This window comes from Drosophila hydei, unplaced genomic scaffold (assembly GCF_003285905.1).
Source record: "Drosophila hydei strain 15085-1641.00,03,60 unplaced genomic scaffold, DhydRS2 tig00000001-arrow-pilon, whole genome shotgun sequence".
NCBI classification, from domain to species: domain Eukaryota; kingdom Metazoa; phylum Arthropoda; class Insecta; order Diptera; family Drosophilidae; genus Drosophila; species Drosophila hydei.
In genome coordinates, this window is record NW_022045643.1 from 4,777,965 (window position 1) to 4,793,493 (window position 15,529).

The following is a 15,529-nucleotide window of genomic DNA, read 5'->3' on the forward strand; positions in this document are numbered from 1 at the left end:
TTGTTGCTCTGATTCTTGTTGTCGTTGGCTTTTTATAGCTGTTAATCACTTTTGCTGTAATTGTTATGAGCCAACTAAACGTGCAGTTTGTAGTGTTTCTTGTTGCAGTTGTTGTTGTTGCTGTTTGGTGTTTTTTATATTTTTATGGCCAGCATTTTGCATTTAAATGACGCTGCTCTGCGAAACAAGCAGTTAATTAAGATGGAGGAACTTTACTCATACGAGCTATCCGCATATTTAGACATATGAAGAAGCCCTAAAAATAAGTTGTGCTTAATATAGCTAACTATTTTAATTGGGTTGTTGTTGAACGAGCTTATTTTGGACTATAAATTACATCTATGCAGAACCAGGGCTGCACACGCAGAAGTAAATTATGAAGCTGCCCTACGAGTTCGTTGTGAATGTAATTATAAACCAGGGCTACTGCCCAAAAAAGCCACTATTTTAATTCAAATTGAGTTAATTTGGTACCAGGGCTGCAAATGTGAACCTAAATTACACAGTAATTTCTCTTGTAATTCATAGCAACTTTATTTATAGGCAGACCCACATGCGCAACACAAGTTATACTACTTCAATTTATATGAATATTTAATTAGATGCATTTTATTTAAAACCATGTCTAGACACAGAAACATAAATAGCTAAGAAACTCAAATCGAGCCAGCACTGCAAGTGCGAAAATAAATAGTTGTGAAACATCACAATGATTTCATAGAAAGTTCATAGACTACAAGTTTTGCAAGCACAAAGAAATAGCTAAAAAGCTTCAGTTGGTATTCCAAGAAAGCTTATTTAGCACTGGAGGCCTACAAACACAAATATGAATAATTTATGGTTCCCCAGAATCAATAATCAAACTTAGTTTTAAGAATTTATGAATTTGGTTAGGAAACTCACATAATTTATAAATTTTTATCCAATTATAATCTTTTCTATTTTTTTTTATATTTAAATATATGGATATTAGTCATTCATTTCTCTAATCGTTTGTAATTTTTCGCTTATTTTGCAGCTAACAGTCCAACACATGCTGAGTTCAACTAAAGTAAACAATAAGTAAGTAAAGTCGACAAGCACACAAACTGAATACGCATTCGCGTATTAGGACCCAGCCTTAAGTAAACACTTAATTTAAAATGTAACGCCAAAAAAAGGCAGTTAAAACTTCATTAAAAAAAAGCAATAACCCAAAAAATACAACAAAGCAACGTTAAAAAATTATCAACTCACGCACGCAGAATTTTTAAACAATTGAAAATATTGTTGAAGTGAGTGGTGAAAAAAAGAGTTAAAGAGTAATAGGGAGAGAGAGTTGGGAGGCAGGGCCAGGTAGCCAAAAAAGTGCGACGCAAAAACTGTTAAGTACATTCATAAACAAATAATGATGATGAATAAGAGACCTACTCAAACAGAGCCCAGCGACTAGTTCTATGTGGTATATCGTAGCTTCAGTCCATGTCCCTAGGCAAACGCACTTGACACTTTGAGTGCCGAAGCGAATAGATTTCATGGACTGCCAACTAAATATTATGCGAAACTCAGTGTATTTGGAGTGTCTGTGTGCGCTGGCAGCTAATTAGGCGTTAATTGCAAAAATCAATGCGCATCAATACACTTAAAAAAATTGACGAGTCTTTCGGTAAACTAAAAAAAAATGAAAAAGAAGGAGGCAGTCAAAAGAAAATGTTGAACAATTTATAAGACTTCAATTAGCATTATAACGGTACCGACATTTAAGTCAAGTTAACACCTCAACGCACCTTAGTCACTCAGCAGGCCCCTGGCCCTTGGACAGGACCTGCACAAAAAAAGCCGCTTAAATCAGCAGCTCAATCAATCAGAAGAAAAAAGGTTCTCTTTAAATTAAGAACAAATATTTTAGCTTCTGCTTATTTTTTCTTTTTTTCCTTTTGACGAAGACAGCGTTGACAGCACAGTGGTTCAACATTTGTTGCGAAAGTAATTTGTTGCGAAAGTAATGCCAAACTGAAATATTGAAAATAAACATGTTATTTAACAAAGGCTTAAAGACTGCTTCAAAATGTGAACCGAATAACTGATTATTTGAATAGTGAACTATAACTCCGCAAAGTTGTAGTTCGAATTGAGCTGGTTCGTGAGCTAAGAGTTCGATAAGCTTGTAGTTCATATTGTTTTGAATTGCGAGCTGGAACATCGATAAGTTGTGTGGATCGCATTGACAAGATTTGTGAACTGGAACTACAAAAATGTGTGACTCGAATTGATCTGTGTCGCCACTTTCATTTTGCAGCCCTTGCAGCCTTTACACTTTTTTTAAATTTTAAATTAAACTTTAATGTTGCTTTGTGAAAATTCTAAGTTTGACCCACTGTGCATCGAAATGACAAATGTAAATTGTGGCGGGCAAGCACAGGCAAACGCTTGAATTTATTTTATTTTTGTCGGCAATATGCTTAAATAAATTTGAACAACTTCTTCTGTTGCTGCTGCTTCTTTCTCTTCTTCTTCAGCTGCCTTTCGTCTGATCTGCGCGCCAGATACGGCCAGGTATATATTTATATATACCTGGTGCCATGTAGCAGCAGCTCCCGACTTAATGCAGAGTTCTCTTAAAATGCATTTTTGATTGCATTTCATTAGGTTCGTTCGTTTTCCCTATCTATCCTTCTCTCTCTCCCTCTCTCTTTCTGCTTCTCTCTTTTCATTTTTGTATCTTTATTTATTTAATTTTTTTCGACTCTTTCGGTCATTTCAAAAATTTATGCACACTTCGCTGCCATTTTGAGGTTGTTAATTTTTTTGTTCGCCTTTTCGTACATTTTTTATATATTATATATGTATATATATATATAAATATATATTCTGATATATATATATATATATATACTTTTTTATTTTTTAGCTTTCGTTTTGCGGCTGCTGTTCTTTTGCTTCATTTTTGGCTTTTATTTTGGCATTTTTAACAAGCGCCGCCAAAAAGGAAGTTTGTTTTTTCTCATTTATTCTTTATATACCCTGTACAAATTGATAATATCTGAAATGGGCTATACTGCAAATGCCAGTTAAGTAGACAGAAGCTTAAAACTTAACGCCCTAAAAAATTGTGTGTTGTTAGGGAAACATATTTTGTAGAAGATTCAAGCAATAGAGAAATGGAAAATTATTAAAGAAATCATTTAAGAAGAGGCACAGAATAAAGTCTTTAGGAAAAATTATTCATTCGCTTCACATATGAACTAAATAACCGCAACATATAGTTGAGCCACCCATTAATTGATAAATAAGAATCCTTACTTAAACAAACTTCATTTTACTGAACTTATCTTGTATATCTAAGGGGTAACTGCTAGTCGGTCACTTGTCCACTCTAGCGTTCTTGTTTCTGTCTTCTGTGTTTTTGTTGCTGTTAAAAGTGCGCATAAAGAAAAGCAACTGCTGCGCACAAAATAAATAAAATATATAAACTAAAGCCATGTGCAAAAACTTTTTTCCCTTGTTTTATTTTTCTTCTCTTTTTGTATATATTTGAGTTTCTTTTGGCTTTGTGTGTGCCCTATCGAGCGTGGCATATTACTTTTGAGGTGCGTTTAGCTAAACTTTCTAGAAATTATTTAAATGAGATTTAAATATAAATTAATTATATGGCAACTGGTTTTAATTATTGTTTATAATTTATTTGGGTAAATTATTAAAACTTGTTTTCGAAATGGCAAATAATAAGAAAAATTTATACATATATATATATATATATATATATATATATATTTTTTTTTTTTTTTTTAAAGTGTATAAAAACTTCGCTGCATTGAAACTTAAATATTTCGAATGCATGTTTATATTTTTGTTTCATTTGTTGTTGTTCTTCTCAATACTTGTTGCCGCACCTTTTGTCATCGCGCCATGAATCATATATATATATATATATATATATATAAATATATATATATATATATATATATGAACATGCGTGTTCCACTTTAAAACCAAAATGTACATATAGGAAAGTCAGTTAATCGTGATTTCGTACGGCTCGAACAACAATAAAAATAATTGTTTTATAATCCGTGTTTTTGTTTTGGCTTTTGGGCGCATTTTGATGTTTCGCCATAATAGGATTACAATCCAATAAAAACAAATGCAAAGCCCATGAATCATTCTCTGAAAAAAAGTTATAACAAAATGCAAATTAAATTTAAAAAAAAAGGCAGCTCCAATTATTATTTTTTGACACTTTACGCTTGAAAGACTAAGGTCCTCGGGTGTGACTGACTAAGAGGTGTGGTAAAAACTCATGCTGATGATCATAATGATGATTATCAAAGCGAATGTCCTTAAATATTAGAATAATGATTGTGAGGATGAAGATAGTCATTATAATAATAATAGTTAGGAACATAATGACAGCTTTTATACTAAATACAATTTAAATATTTGAATATTAACATTTTAAAAATTAATATTAACATTAAGCATTAAAATTAATAAAAACTATATATTAATAAAATAAACATTAGCTTGGCACACATCACGCAACGTCCGAGCAGCTAAAGATCAGGGAGACAACTAAAGGAGCTCAACCATAGCTCGCCTTTTATAGCTGAACGAATGTCACTCAACATAGTAAAGGGCTCTTGAGCCCTTTTCTGAGTCAGTTCATTAGAACTAAATGAGTGAATTTAGTATTTGCGCTGAGTAATTAGAATTTGACAAAGTATACTAAGACGAGCGGGCAGAGAAGCTGAGCCAGTCCGACTTTTTATAACTGAACGAATGTTACTCAAAATAGAAAAGTCTCAAGAGCCTGACTAAGAGTCAGCTCAACGGAGCTAAGTGAGTGAATTTGACTAATTAGAATATGACAAAATACAATAAGATTAGCAGAGAGAAAGGCTTAGATCGACTCAAGTGCTCAGGCTGATCCAGTTTATATAAATAATAATAAATAAATACAAATATGTATATATAGTGTATAAAGCTTTCATTATAGGCATAAGAAGCACGACTTCAATTATATTAATATACATGTTATATATATATATATATATATATATATATATATATATATATATATATATATATATATATATATATCAATTACAGACAATGCATATACACACAAATGTCTCTTGTATATGTATTTGTAGCTGTATGTAAATGTGGTAAACAAATTTTTGGATACTTTTTGTTATTCTCCCGCTTCCGACGCGTCTGTCTAAAGTTTTGTTGAAAAAAAAAATAAATAAATAAACGAAACAAATTCGCAACAAAATAAAACGCTCAACTTTGTTGTTGTGTGTTGAATTGGTTTTAATTTCGGTTTTCGGCTTTCGGTGTGAAGGTCAAAGTCAAGGCGACAAAGCAAGAGAAAAAAAATAAATCAAGAACAACAACAACAACAACGACGACAACAACAACAACAACAAAACTGCTGATAGCTACTCAAATATGAAGTTGAGCAGCGAATGTGACGCATTTGTGGTGCTATGCCTCTGCCCCTGACTCTCCCATTACCTACTATATAGGTATATATGCACAGATATAGCTATCCATACAGACATATATCGCTTACGCTGCAAATGATTCAGGCTATTTACAACTTTACTTAGCATAAAATTAACTCTAACTAATTGAAATACAAAACGCACTCGCATGAAGCTATCATGCCTTTAAAAGCTGTTCATTAGACTTGGCTTTAGTCTGTGATTATTTATATGTAGCTATATGTATATATGGCTGTATTTTCCTGGTTCTGATCAAGAATATGTATACTGTAAGGGGTCTGCCTCCTTCAGACGCCATGTCCTTTGACCCTTGAACTGTTAAGAAGTTGTTCATATAGACAAGAATTGCAGCATGACATCTCTAGTTTATGGCGTCATGGAAGCTAAAGACTTGAAAGTTAATATATAGTGTAAATAACTGAAGAATATGTATCTCCTTCCTCCCTCTCCTTTCGCGCCTCTGCAAGTAAAGCAACGCAAAGCAGCTCTGTAGCTGGCCTAGACTAAAATCAGATATAATTTTTAGAGTCAGCTATATCTACCACTAAATCTCAATTAACTAGGATCTGCAAGTTGTGCAAATGTCTAATATACTTTACCCTCGCCCATTAGCTTAGCAAATCGTAAGCCAACACTAGCTTCTACAGCTAGCTGCCAGAGCTTGACTTCCTCTGTAGGCGGCCCATAAGCTGCTTTCCAGCCAACTGATGAACGTTTTTCGTCTTCTCATAGATGCCCAAAATGCTTGGCCGTTTCTATTTCTAAAATAGAAGACTTTTCCACGGCCATTTTCAAGAGACTTGGTGAACTTCTTGGCTAATAATAAATGGCCACATAAAGCAACAGTTGCAGACAAGTTCTAAATGATTTCTATGCTAAAAGTGAAATGTGGCTAAACCACTTTTTTTTAGCTTAGCTCATTATGAAGATGGCAGCATGATAATGGCCGGCACTGGGACTCCAACTTCTACTCCGAGTCGAACTTGCGCTGCCAGCAACAATTCTGACTTCAACTTCTGACTTTGACTCTGTTGTGGCTTTTGCTTTGTGCCCGTCTGCAATTTACTTTCAATGCGGCTTCTAAGCAGCAGCAGCAGCAGCAGCAACAAAGCAATTGTTGTAGCTTTCTACTGTTGCAGGCTTTTGTTGCTGGCACTTGTTGCCGCCTGCTGCTGCTGCTGCTGCTGCTTGTCAGCAACTGTTGTCGCTGTTGCCTGTGTGTCTGGTTTGTTGCATGTCGGCATGCAGCAACTGAGCAGCAGCGGCAGCAGCAGCCGCAACTGAGCTGCTTGGCATGCAATTTGCAATAGTTGCGCTTGCGCAATTCAAATGCACACACAGACACACACACACACACACGCACACACATGCACCTGAGCCAAACAAGATCGCGTAATAACTTAGTCAGCAACAACAGCAGCAGCAGTTACGTCGTCTTGGCCAAGACGGAAGACGGAAGATGTGGCAAGCACTTGGCTGCTCCAACTGCCCCGCCCCTGCCACCAGCAACTGCCGCTGCCGCAGCCGCAAAAACCGGAAAAACGACACGCACCGAGCTTGCCACAAGCTCAGACGCCGTCGACGGCAACCGCCTTCAACTGCAGCACGCCGGTTAGCGTATTTCCCAGCGACATATCGATTCTAGGCATCAATATTTATCACCCAGCTCAATTGAAATGGTAACCCTAGGTTTCGCCAAGGCTTTAATTGCATTGATTATGATTGACACGAGCAAATCATCAGCAAATCAAGAGGCAGATTCGAGTATCTAGTATCCATAGCAAGTGTCACTTTTATGTAAGCAGAGATACAAATTGAGCAGCAATTAACAAACAAATTAAACCAAATTTAAAACAATAATGGACAAACACACACACGCACACACGCACACAGGCATAGAGAGTGTAGAGCTGGCAGCTAGCGGCTCGTTCACTGACCAGGATGAGTTCAATGTGCTTTACCTGTCCTCAATGGTCAGGCACTTGGGCAGCATTCTCTCTCTCAACTGCGGAACTGGTAACTGGGCAGCCAACCAACCAACCAACCAACTAGCCAACCAGTCAGCCCTTCTTGGCCAAGTGCATAGGCCAACTGCAGAAGAGGCAACGCAATCTGCTTTGCATATTTGCCAACTGCAACTGCAACTGCAACTGCAACGAATGGGGCATTCGTATCACTTTAAATGTTTGCTATCAAGTGTAATCAACAAATTGCAGTTAGAGTTCCAACTTACAGCTTAAGCATAACATAAATTTATTTCGAATTCCCAAAGCGTTCCAGCAGTCACAGCCTTAAATCTTAAATCTGTTTTAACAACTGAAAATGCAATGACTGCAATGTTATTATTAACATTACAATCTATGTTATGCATCAATAGACTTAACATAAGCAAAAACTATTTTCATTTAAAATTCCCAAAGTGTTCTAGCAGGCTACATTTTAAGTCTAAATCTAAACAAAAATAAAACATTGCAAAATTCTTTTAAGTAATAATTGAAATTCGCAGAACGCAAAACAAATCTGCATAAAATGCGCAATTGATTAGAAACTCTTAACTGAACGACTAAGCATATACCCTATAGCTGACAAACAGATATCAAATTCTAACAGCAAGGCCTGCACGTATATATATATATAGCCATATAATGAGCTCTTTAGATATTATGAGTACACGGTCTATGGCATATGTATCTGTGCATTCCATTTATGATTGCATTTCATCTAGTTGCCATCTCGTTCGCACTCGAGTGTAGCAAGTTTCACTTTCATTATCAGTACTCGGTTTGCTCAGCTCTTTTGATAAGATTTCGACTGCAGCGACTGCGTTTGCTGCGCAACTGCAAACGAGCGAAAGAGAAAGGCAGAGAAAGTGTGTGTGTGTGAGAGGGAGAGAGCGGGTGGCAAGAGGCGAGAGGGTTAGCAGAACTTTATTGTGTCATAGCTTTTTATACATATTATAATAGCTATTCCAAATACTATATGCACAAGCCGCATGGAAGTGGGGCCATAAAAGCAGTTGAGACTCTCTAAAAGAGCCAAAAAAAAATGCGAATATTTTTTTGGCTGACATTGAAATTGTCGACAGCAAACAAAACAAAAATAGGAAAAAAAGAAAGAAAGAGAAAGAAATAAAATAAAAGCTAGCGCGAGATACGAACCAAATGCGATTTATACAAACTGTTTTAATATTTGTCTTTGCTCACAAACAACTTTTAAAATTTATTAAATTATTATATATATATATTATATATAACTTGAAGTTGACTGGCGTATCTAATTGCATACTAATCAATTGATTTTTATGTTTAAAAATATTTGAGAACTTTTTCTATTTTTTTTTTAATTATCTGCCTACATTTATAGCTGATATAGCATCATATCTTTATATAAGATATCTGCCTAGATAAGCAGACTTAGAATAGAGTAATTCACTTTTCTAACATTTCAATATTCTCTGCTGGAAATTCCAAAAGACTAAAGATAAGCAGAATTAGAATAGAGTAATTCACTTTTCTAACATTTCAATATTCTCTGCTGGAAATTCCAAAAGACTAAAGCAAGTTTGACACCCATTTATTATACATATTATAGTAAAATAAATAATAGTAAAATTTTCAAAATGATTTGCTCAGTTCTTAATATTTGCTCTAACAAAAATTTGTGCTTGGAAAGACTGAAAGACTTGCCATTTAGAAAGTATATATGCATATATATATAGATATATAGATGGTATATATACTATATATATAGTATATCCTTACATTTTATTGCTTTCGCTGCAATTTGCAATGCAATTTCTATGCCAAACTTCAGCTGCTCTCATTTAAATGTTTTTATTATAGCATATCTTTATAGCACATTTTTATAGCACATCTCAAATCTAGCATATCTTTATCTAATACATTTGAAACAATTAAGTTTTGCAAAACTGTCAATTATTTCTATTGGGAATTCCTTTGCAAATATACTATGTTTTATTAATAGAAGCTATAAAAAGTTTTTAATCAATTAACCTTGAAAGCTTATCAAAAAAAAGTTTTTCGGCAAAAAAAAAAAATTGTGCTGCAACTTTTGGTTTCAATTTTGCTTGTTTTTTTTATGATACGAACTGTACAAAGTGTGGGACTTTATATGCACATATATATATATATATATATATATAACGGTATCTGTAGCTGTATCTGTACGCTGCGTTTTGTTGACGCGTTCATGTATGTCTCACATGTATGTCTCTGTGTGTGTGTATGTGCCTGAGCTGATAAGCCGCTGTCTCAGTCGCAGCGACAGTTGCTGCTGCTGCTGCTGCTGCTGCTGCCGCCTTCTTCCAGCATTTGCTTTTAATTGGTTTTTTGTGCTACAATTTTATTTATTTATATTTTTTGTTATATATTTTTTATTTTGTTCCCCCGCTGCAGTCTGCCTTTGAATTGTCTTCGCTTAGTTTGACTTTTAACGCCCCACAGCGAACACGCGGAATTTGTTGCTTATGGAATTGCATGCTTTATAATCGATTCCCGAATACATTGTAATTAAAAAATATGAAATTGAGTTCAGATTATTCAAGTGCATAACAAGGACAGGTGGCACACATATTCTTCAAGCGTATTCGAGATTTTTTTATATGTAGTCAGCTTGAAATATTATGTTGCCTAGCCAAAAGGCGCGTGTATGCCAAGCGCCTTTCTATGCGATTCTCATGCATGCTTGAGTGTTGACAGAATCAGTCTTTAGAAGGAACAATATATTGTAAAATATATAACATATGTTACATAACTACATTCTTGTGATGCATTTCAATTAATTTTTTATAATTTATTTCTCAACTCTTCTCCAGACAACACTGCCATATTGCAACACTGAAGTAACTGACAACAAACAACGCGCACAACAACCGAAACTACCTCGTTGCTGGCCACGCACAACAACACAACACACACTACACTACGCTACACAAAAGGGAGCAACAGAATTGCATTTTAGACAGTTGATGCACTTCCAATGTAGCTGCAGCCGCCACTTGCTTTGGTAAAATGGAACCACAAATATCCCAGCAGCACTAAAAGAAGCCTAAAGAAGAAGAAGCAGACGTAGAGCTGCAAGCAAATAAAGCGCTTAATTAACGATCAGTTGTGGCAACAGCAGCGGCAGCGGCAGCGGCAACAGTCAACGACACACATTACGTATACGCAACGTGCAGCATGATGAAAAGTCAAGGCGATGTGGAGGCGCCGCCAGCGCTGGCAGCGGCTGCAGCAGCAGCAGCAGTCAATGGTCAACAGAAGCAGTCAAAGCCAAGCAATGGCCACGCCCACCAGCAACAGCAGCAAAATAACGGCAATGGCAATGGCAACGGCAACGGCAATGGCTATCATCAGAATGGAGGCGGTAGGCGTGACTCGACGCAGGCTTTTACGCCGCTACTCGCGCAGCACAACAACACGAATGGCGGCGATGTAAGCGCTGCCACACCCACTACGCCCACAACCATGCTGTACGAGAGCACGCCGAGCAACAACAACGAGTGGAAGGCCTCGGAGGACATTAACAATCTAAAGAACGGGCTCTTGAGCAACAACAATGGCAACGGGCACAGTCTGCGCGAAAAGTATGCGCACGAGCAAGCACCGCTGACTGGCAGCTACAAGCTGCCACCCGGCGGCGCTGCTGGTGGCGGTGGTGCACGCGGCAGTGAATCCGAGGAATCGGACTTCGACTCCGATTTGAATGGCGGCGGCGACGAGGGCTCCAACTGTGGACTCTTCGGCTGCCGGCCACGTTGGGCGCGTCGCTTTGCCTCGACGCACGTGTTCATGGTGGTGTTCCTGCTGGCCTATATACTGCAGGGCATGTACATGACGTACTTTGTCTCTGTGATCACCACCATTGAGAAGCTCTTCCAGATCAAGTCGAAGACAACGGGCTTTCTGCTCAGCGCCAGCGAGATGGGCCAGATCAGCACGGCGATGCTGCTCACCTATTTCGCGGGGCGTGGCCATCGTCCACGCTGGATTGCCTGTGGCATGGTGCTGTTCTCCATCGCGGCGTTCGCCTGCGCCCTGCCACATTTCATTTTCGGCGAGCAGCTGATGCAGTCGAGCGTGTTCCTGCAGCCGCAGTCGCCGGCAGCTGGCTCCCTGTCCACTCTGTGGAGCAATGCCACAGATCCGAATCTCTGCACGCTGGGCGGCAACGGCACACTGGCTGGCAGCGAATGCAACGAGCAGCGCCAGCTGGAACAGGCATCCCACTCCAAGATCACCGTGATCGTGCTCTGCATCTTCTTTGGCAGCCTGCTCAGCTCGGGCATTGGGCAGACGGCTGTGGCGACACTGGGCATACCCTACATCGATGACAATGTGGGCAGCAAGCAGTCGCCCATGTACATGGCCGTTACGATTGGCATGCGCATCCTGGGCCCCGCCTCTGGCTTCATTGTGGGCAGCTTCTGCACGCGCTGGTATGTGAACTTTACCAATCCGGGCTTCGATGCCAGCGATCCACGCTGGATTGGCGCCTGGTGGCTGGGACCCGTTGCCATTGGCAGCCTCATGCTGCTCGCCTCCTTTGCCATGTTCTCGTTTCCCAAGCAGCTGCGCGGCAAGCAGCAAACGCAGGCAGCGGCCGCAGTTGCTGCCGCCGCCGCTCCCGAGCCGGAGGAGAAGCCCAAGCTGAAGGGTAAACAGGATTACGATTCACATAACCTTAGCTAACACTATGTAATCCTCTCTAGACTTTCCCAAGACGGTACGTCGTCAGCTAAGCAATGATATACTCATGTTCCGCACCGCCTCGTGCGTCTTTCATCTGCTGCCCATTGCGGGACTTTACACATTTCTGCCCAAGTATCTGGAGACGCAGTTCCGGCTGGCCACCTACGATGCCAACATGATAGCCGCCTTCTGCGGCATCCTCGTCATGGGCATTGGCATCGTAATCTCAGGTCTATTCATATTGAAGCGCAAGCCAACGGCTCGAGGTGTCGCCGCCTGGATCGCATTCACAGCGCTCGTCTACTCCGCCGGAATGATTATACTCATGTTCATTGGCTGCAGCACCAACGACTTTGCTGGCTATAAGGCGGGCGATGCCAACAGGTGGGTGCAGCAGCAGCAGCAGCAGCAACAGCAGCGGCACATAATGATTTCCATTCCCCTTTGTAGTCCCGCCATGATTAAGCCCGCCTGCAGCGCCGTGCTCAACTGTACCTGTGATAAGGAGAACTTCGCGCCCATTTGCGGCACCGATGGCAAGATGTACATCTCGGCCTGCCACGCCGGCTGCAGCAGCTCCCAGCTGCGCTTCAGCGACAACCGCACACTCTACACCGATTGTGCTTGCATTCCAAATGGTGAATTTACTCAAAACAACTTCGTGTGGCGCTCAGATCTAATTTTGAACATTTTCTTCACTTCTCAGACGCTGAGGCAGTCACCGGCTACTGTGATAATAACTGCAAGAACTTCATCTACTTTATATTGATTTTTGCCATTTGCGTATTTATGCATTCCACCTCAGAGGTGGGCAGCATGCTGCTCGTCATGCGCTGTACACATCCTAAAGGTAAGTCCAATATTTGTTGCCTATCCTCGGGGCGCAGAGCAATCAAACGCCTTTCTATGCAAGTCTCATGAATGGTTGCACTGCTTGAAGCAGCATATTTAATCAATTTTAAACATTTCTAACTAGATAAAGCCATGGCCATGGGCGTCATCCAGTCAGCCATTGGCCTATTTGGTAATGTTCCTTGTCCGATTATCTATGGTGCTGTGGTGGACTCAGCGTGTCTCATCTGGAAATCGGTTTGCGGCAAACATGGCGCCTGTTCGCTCTACGATGCGGACACCTTCCGGCAATACTTTTTGGGTAAGTCTTCTAAGCTCTACCAAGTAAGAGTCACTGCAATTCTCTGTCCACTGCAGGCATTACGGCTGGCATTATGTTTTTTGCCTTCCTCATGGATTTGGTGGTTTGGCGCAAGGCTCATCGCATTGACATTGCCCCGGATCAGCCGGACGGTCCAGCGAATGCGACGGCTACACGACTGGATGTTTCCGAGTCCAAACAGCCCATTGCGCCGCCGCCGGATACGACGGTCTAAGCCGTGCAAGTGCGAAAACGTAAAATCACAAAAACACACACACATTGCAAGATTTCCAATAAATGTTTACCTTAATTGTTAATTAGTTATCATTTTGTCTAGTTTTTTAGCCTAGTGCAAGAGTTATGTATTTAGTTAAGCGGTCGTATCTGGACCTCAATTAAAATTATAAATGCGCTCATACATAAAATACGTACGTACATGCTTATAATCTATAATTATATATATATATAATTATTCATGTAAATCTCAACGTTATAGAAATGTAGAAATTGTCTAACTACATCTGTTTAGAGTTACATCTAATATAATTATTTACAGTTATATCAGCGACCATAATTTACAAGTAAAACATTTATTATGTATATGTATACACACGATACGAAAATCTATATAAATTTATGTATGTTTTTATGTATGTATCTAATATATATATATATATATTTATATATATATATATTAATATATAATTGCAACCTATCTGTGGTAGTTAAATTTTAGTTAAAATTCAAAATAATTGTATAAGTTTGTCATATAAAAGAAATACGAAAAGAAATTAATGGAAATATAAATTATGTTTAAAGTGTAACGAATGTTTTGCATTTGAATTTGCTGTTAAGCCGATATCGATAATGTTAGTATATCGATAAGCAGTGCTTGACGTTCAAGTTAACAGACTGTGAGCATAACAGTCTGCTGACATAGCATTCTGCTGTTAGGCAGAAAAGCTTCGTAACGAAAGCGGAGAGAAAAAATTCAGTCGTATATTATAAATTGTTTACTAACATTGTCTTAAAATATCAGCTGAACACGTAAGTGAGAGCATTGGAATTATGGACGTGCTGAAGCACTTCAAGAAAGGTGAGTTGCAATGTCACCTTAGTCTAGACACGCCGGCTTCACGCTGTACTCCAGATATCTCTACATTTATGAGGCAGATAGAAATAGTAGTTTCCAATGACGTCACAGCCCATTCACCATTCTGCTTTGTCTTGTGTCTGTGTCACAAACAGGTTCGCCCAAGCCGGAGCTGCCCAATGATGGGGTCTTGCGTCTCTTCCTCATGCGCTTCTGTCCCTACTCGCAGCGCGCTTCGTTGGTGCTGGCTGCCAAGCATATTCCGCATCACAAGATCTACATCGACCTGAGCGAGAAACCCGAGTGGTACACCGACTTCAGTCCCCTGGGCAAGGTGCCGGCTGTTCAGTTGACCGCGGTGTCTGGCCAACCAACTATTGTGGAGTCTCTTGTCATCGCCGAGTATTTGGATGAGCAGTACCCTGTGCATCAACTGTTCCCCGCAGATCCGTTGCGAAAGGCTCAGGATAAGATACTCATTGAGCGCTTGACACCGACTATTAAAGCCGTGTATCCTCTGTTGTTCACCATAGATCCACCAGAGGATGCATTGCCCAAATTTGAGAATGCCTTGGACGTGTTCGAAGTGGAGTTGACCAAACGCGGAACACCCTACTTTGGAGGCACACAAATTGGAATGGTGGACTATATGATTTGGCCCTGGTTCGAACGCTTCCCAGCTCTCAAGCATGTATTGCCGGAGCGGTACGAACTGGATAAAACGCGCTTTGCTAAACTCTTGAACTGGACTGATCTGATGGCCAATGATGAGGCCATCAAGGAAATCGCGCTGGATAGCCAGGTGCATGCCCAATTCATGGTCACACGACAGGCTGGCGCGCCCAACTATGATGTGGCTTTCCCGGTTACTGTAGATTGAAATTGCAGGAACAAATTTTTGGAATGATACAGGCTAAATAAAAAATTACTCTTGATATCTGATCGGAATATGTCTTGGATATAATGCGCCTAAGTATTATTAATATTCCCTTGATCTCTTTCTTACAGGAACGTTTGCGCTATGCTGCTTCTCTTCGAGTCGCTAACGACCAACGAGCCGAGACCTGGGAACAAACGGAATGCA

The 15,529-nt window shown here is 39.6% G+C and overlaps 2 protein-coding genes across 6 annotated transcripts in view; both read left to right on the forward strand.

Annotated features, from left to right (window-relative positions):
• The window catches only part of LOC111601694 (solute carrier organic anion transporter family member 74D), a 29,681-nt gene extending 15,907 nt beyond the window's left edge, over positions 1 to 13,774 (forward strand). For 2 of the 5 annotated variants that reach the window (XM_023318407.2, XM_023318405.2), the window contains 7 exons: positions 1,019 to 1,062; positions 10,324 to 12,164; positions 12,220 to 12,583; positions 12,650 to 12,837; positions 12,906 to 13,049; positions 13,176 to 13,352; positions 13,409 to 13,774. In XM_023318407.2, the coding sequence (XP_023174175.2) occupies positions 10,688 to 12,164; positions 12,220 to 12,583; positions 12,650 to 12,837; positions 12,906 to 13,049; positions 13,176 to 13,352; positions 13,409 to 13,587 (2,529 nt within the window). In that variant the 5' untranslated portion in view covers positions 1,019 to 1,062; positions 10,324 to 10,687 and the 3' untranslated portion in view covers positions 13,588 to 13,774. The other 3 variants (XM_023318408.2, XM_023318410.2, XM_023318409.2) reach the window with 3 other exon arrangements.
• Positions 13,775 to 14,269: 495 nt separating this feature from the next.
• On the forward strand, positions 14,270 to 15,524 carry LOC111601723 (pyrimidodiazepine synthase). The gene is made up of 2 exons (XM_023318446.2): positions 14,270 to 14,448; positions 14,601 to 15,524. Exons 1-2 carry the CDS (start codon positions 14,421 to 14,423, stop codon positions 15,323 to 15,325), a joined length of 753 nt encoding a protein of 250 aa, XP_023174214.2. The 5' UTR covers positions 14,270 to 14,420; the 3' UTR covers positions 15,326 to 15,524.
• The last annotated feature ends 5 nt before the right edge of the window (positions 15,525 to 15,529 follow it).

What these genes read in the sequence shown, in the direction of transcription:
- LOC111601723 (XM_023318446.2), top strand. Translation starts at nt 14,421, where the DNA reads ATGGACGTGCTGAAGCACTTCAAGAAAG. An exon ending in GCTGAAGCACTTCAAGAAAG is followed by an intron (nt 14,449 to 14,600) that starts GTGAGTTGCAAT and finishes TGTCACAAACAG; the next exon opens with GTTCGCCCAAGCCGGAGCTG.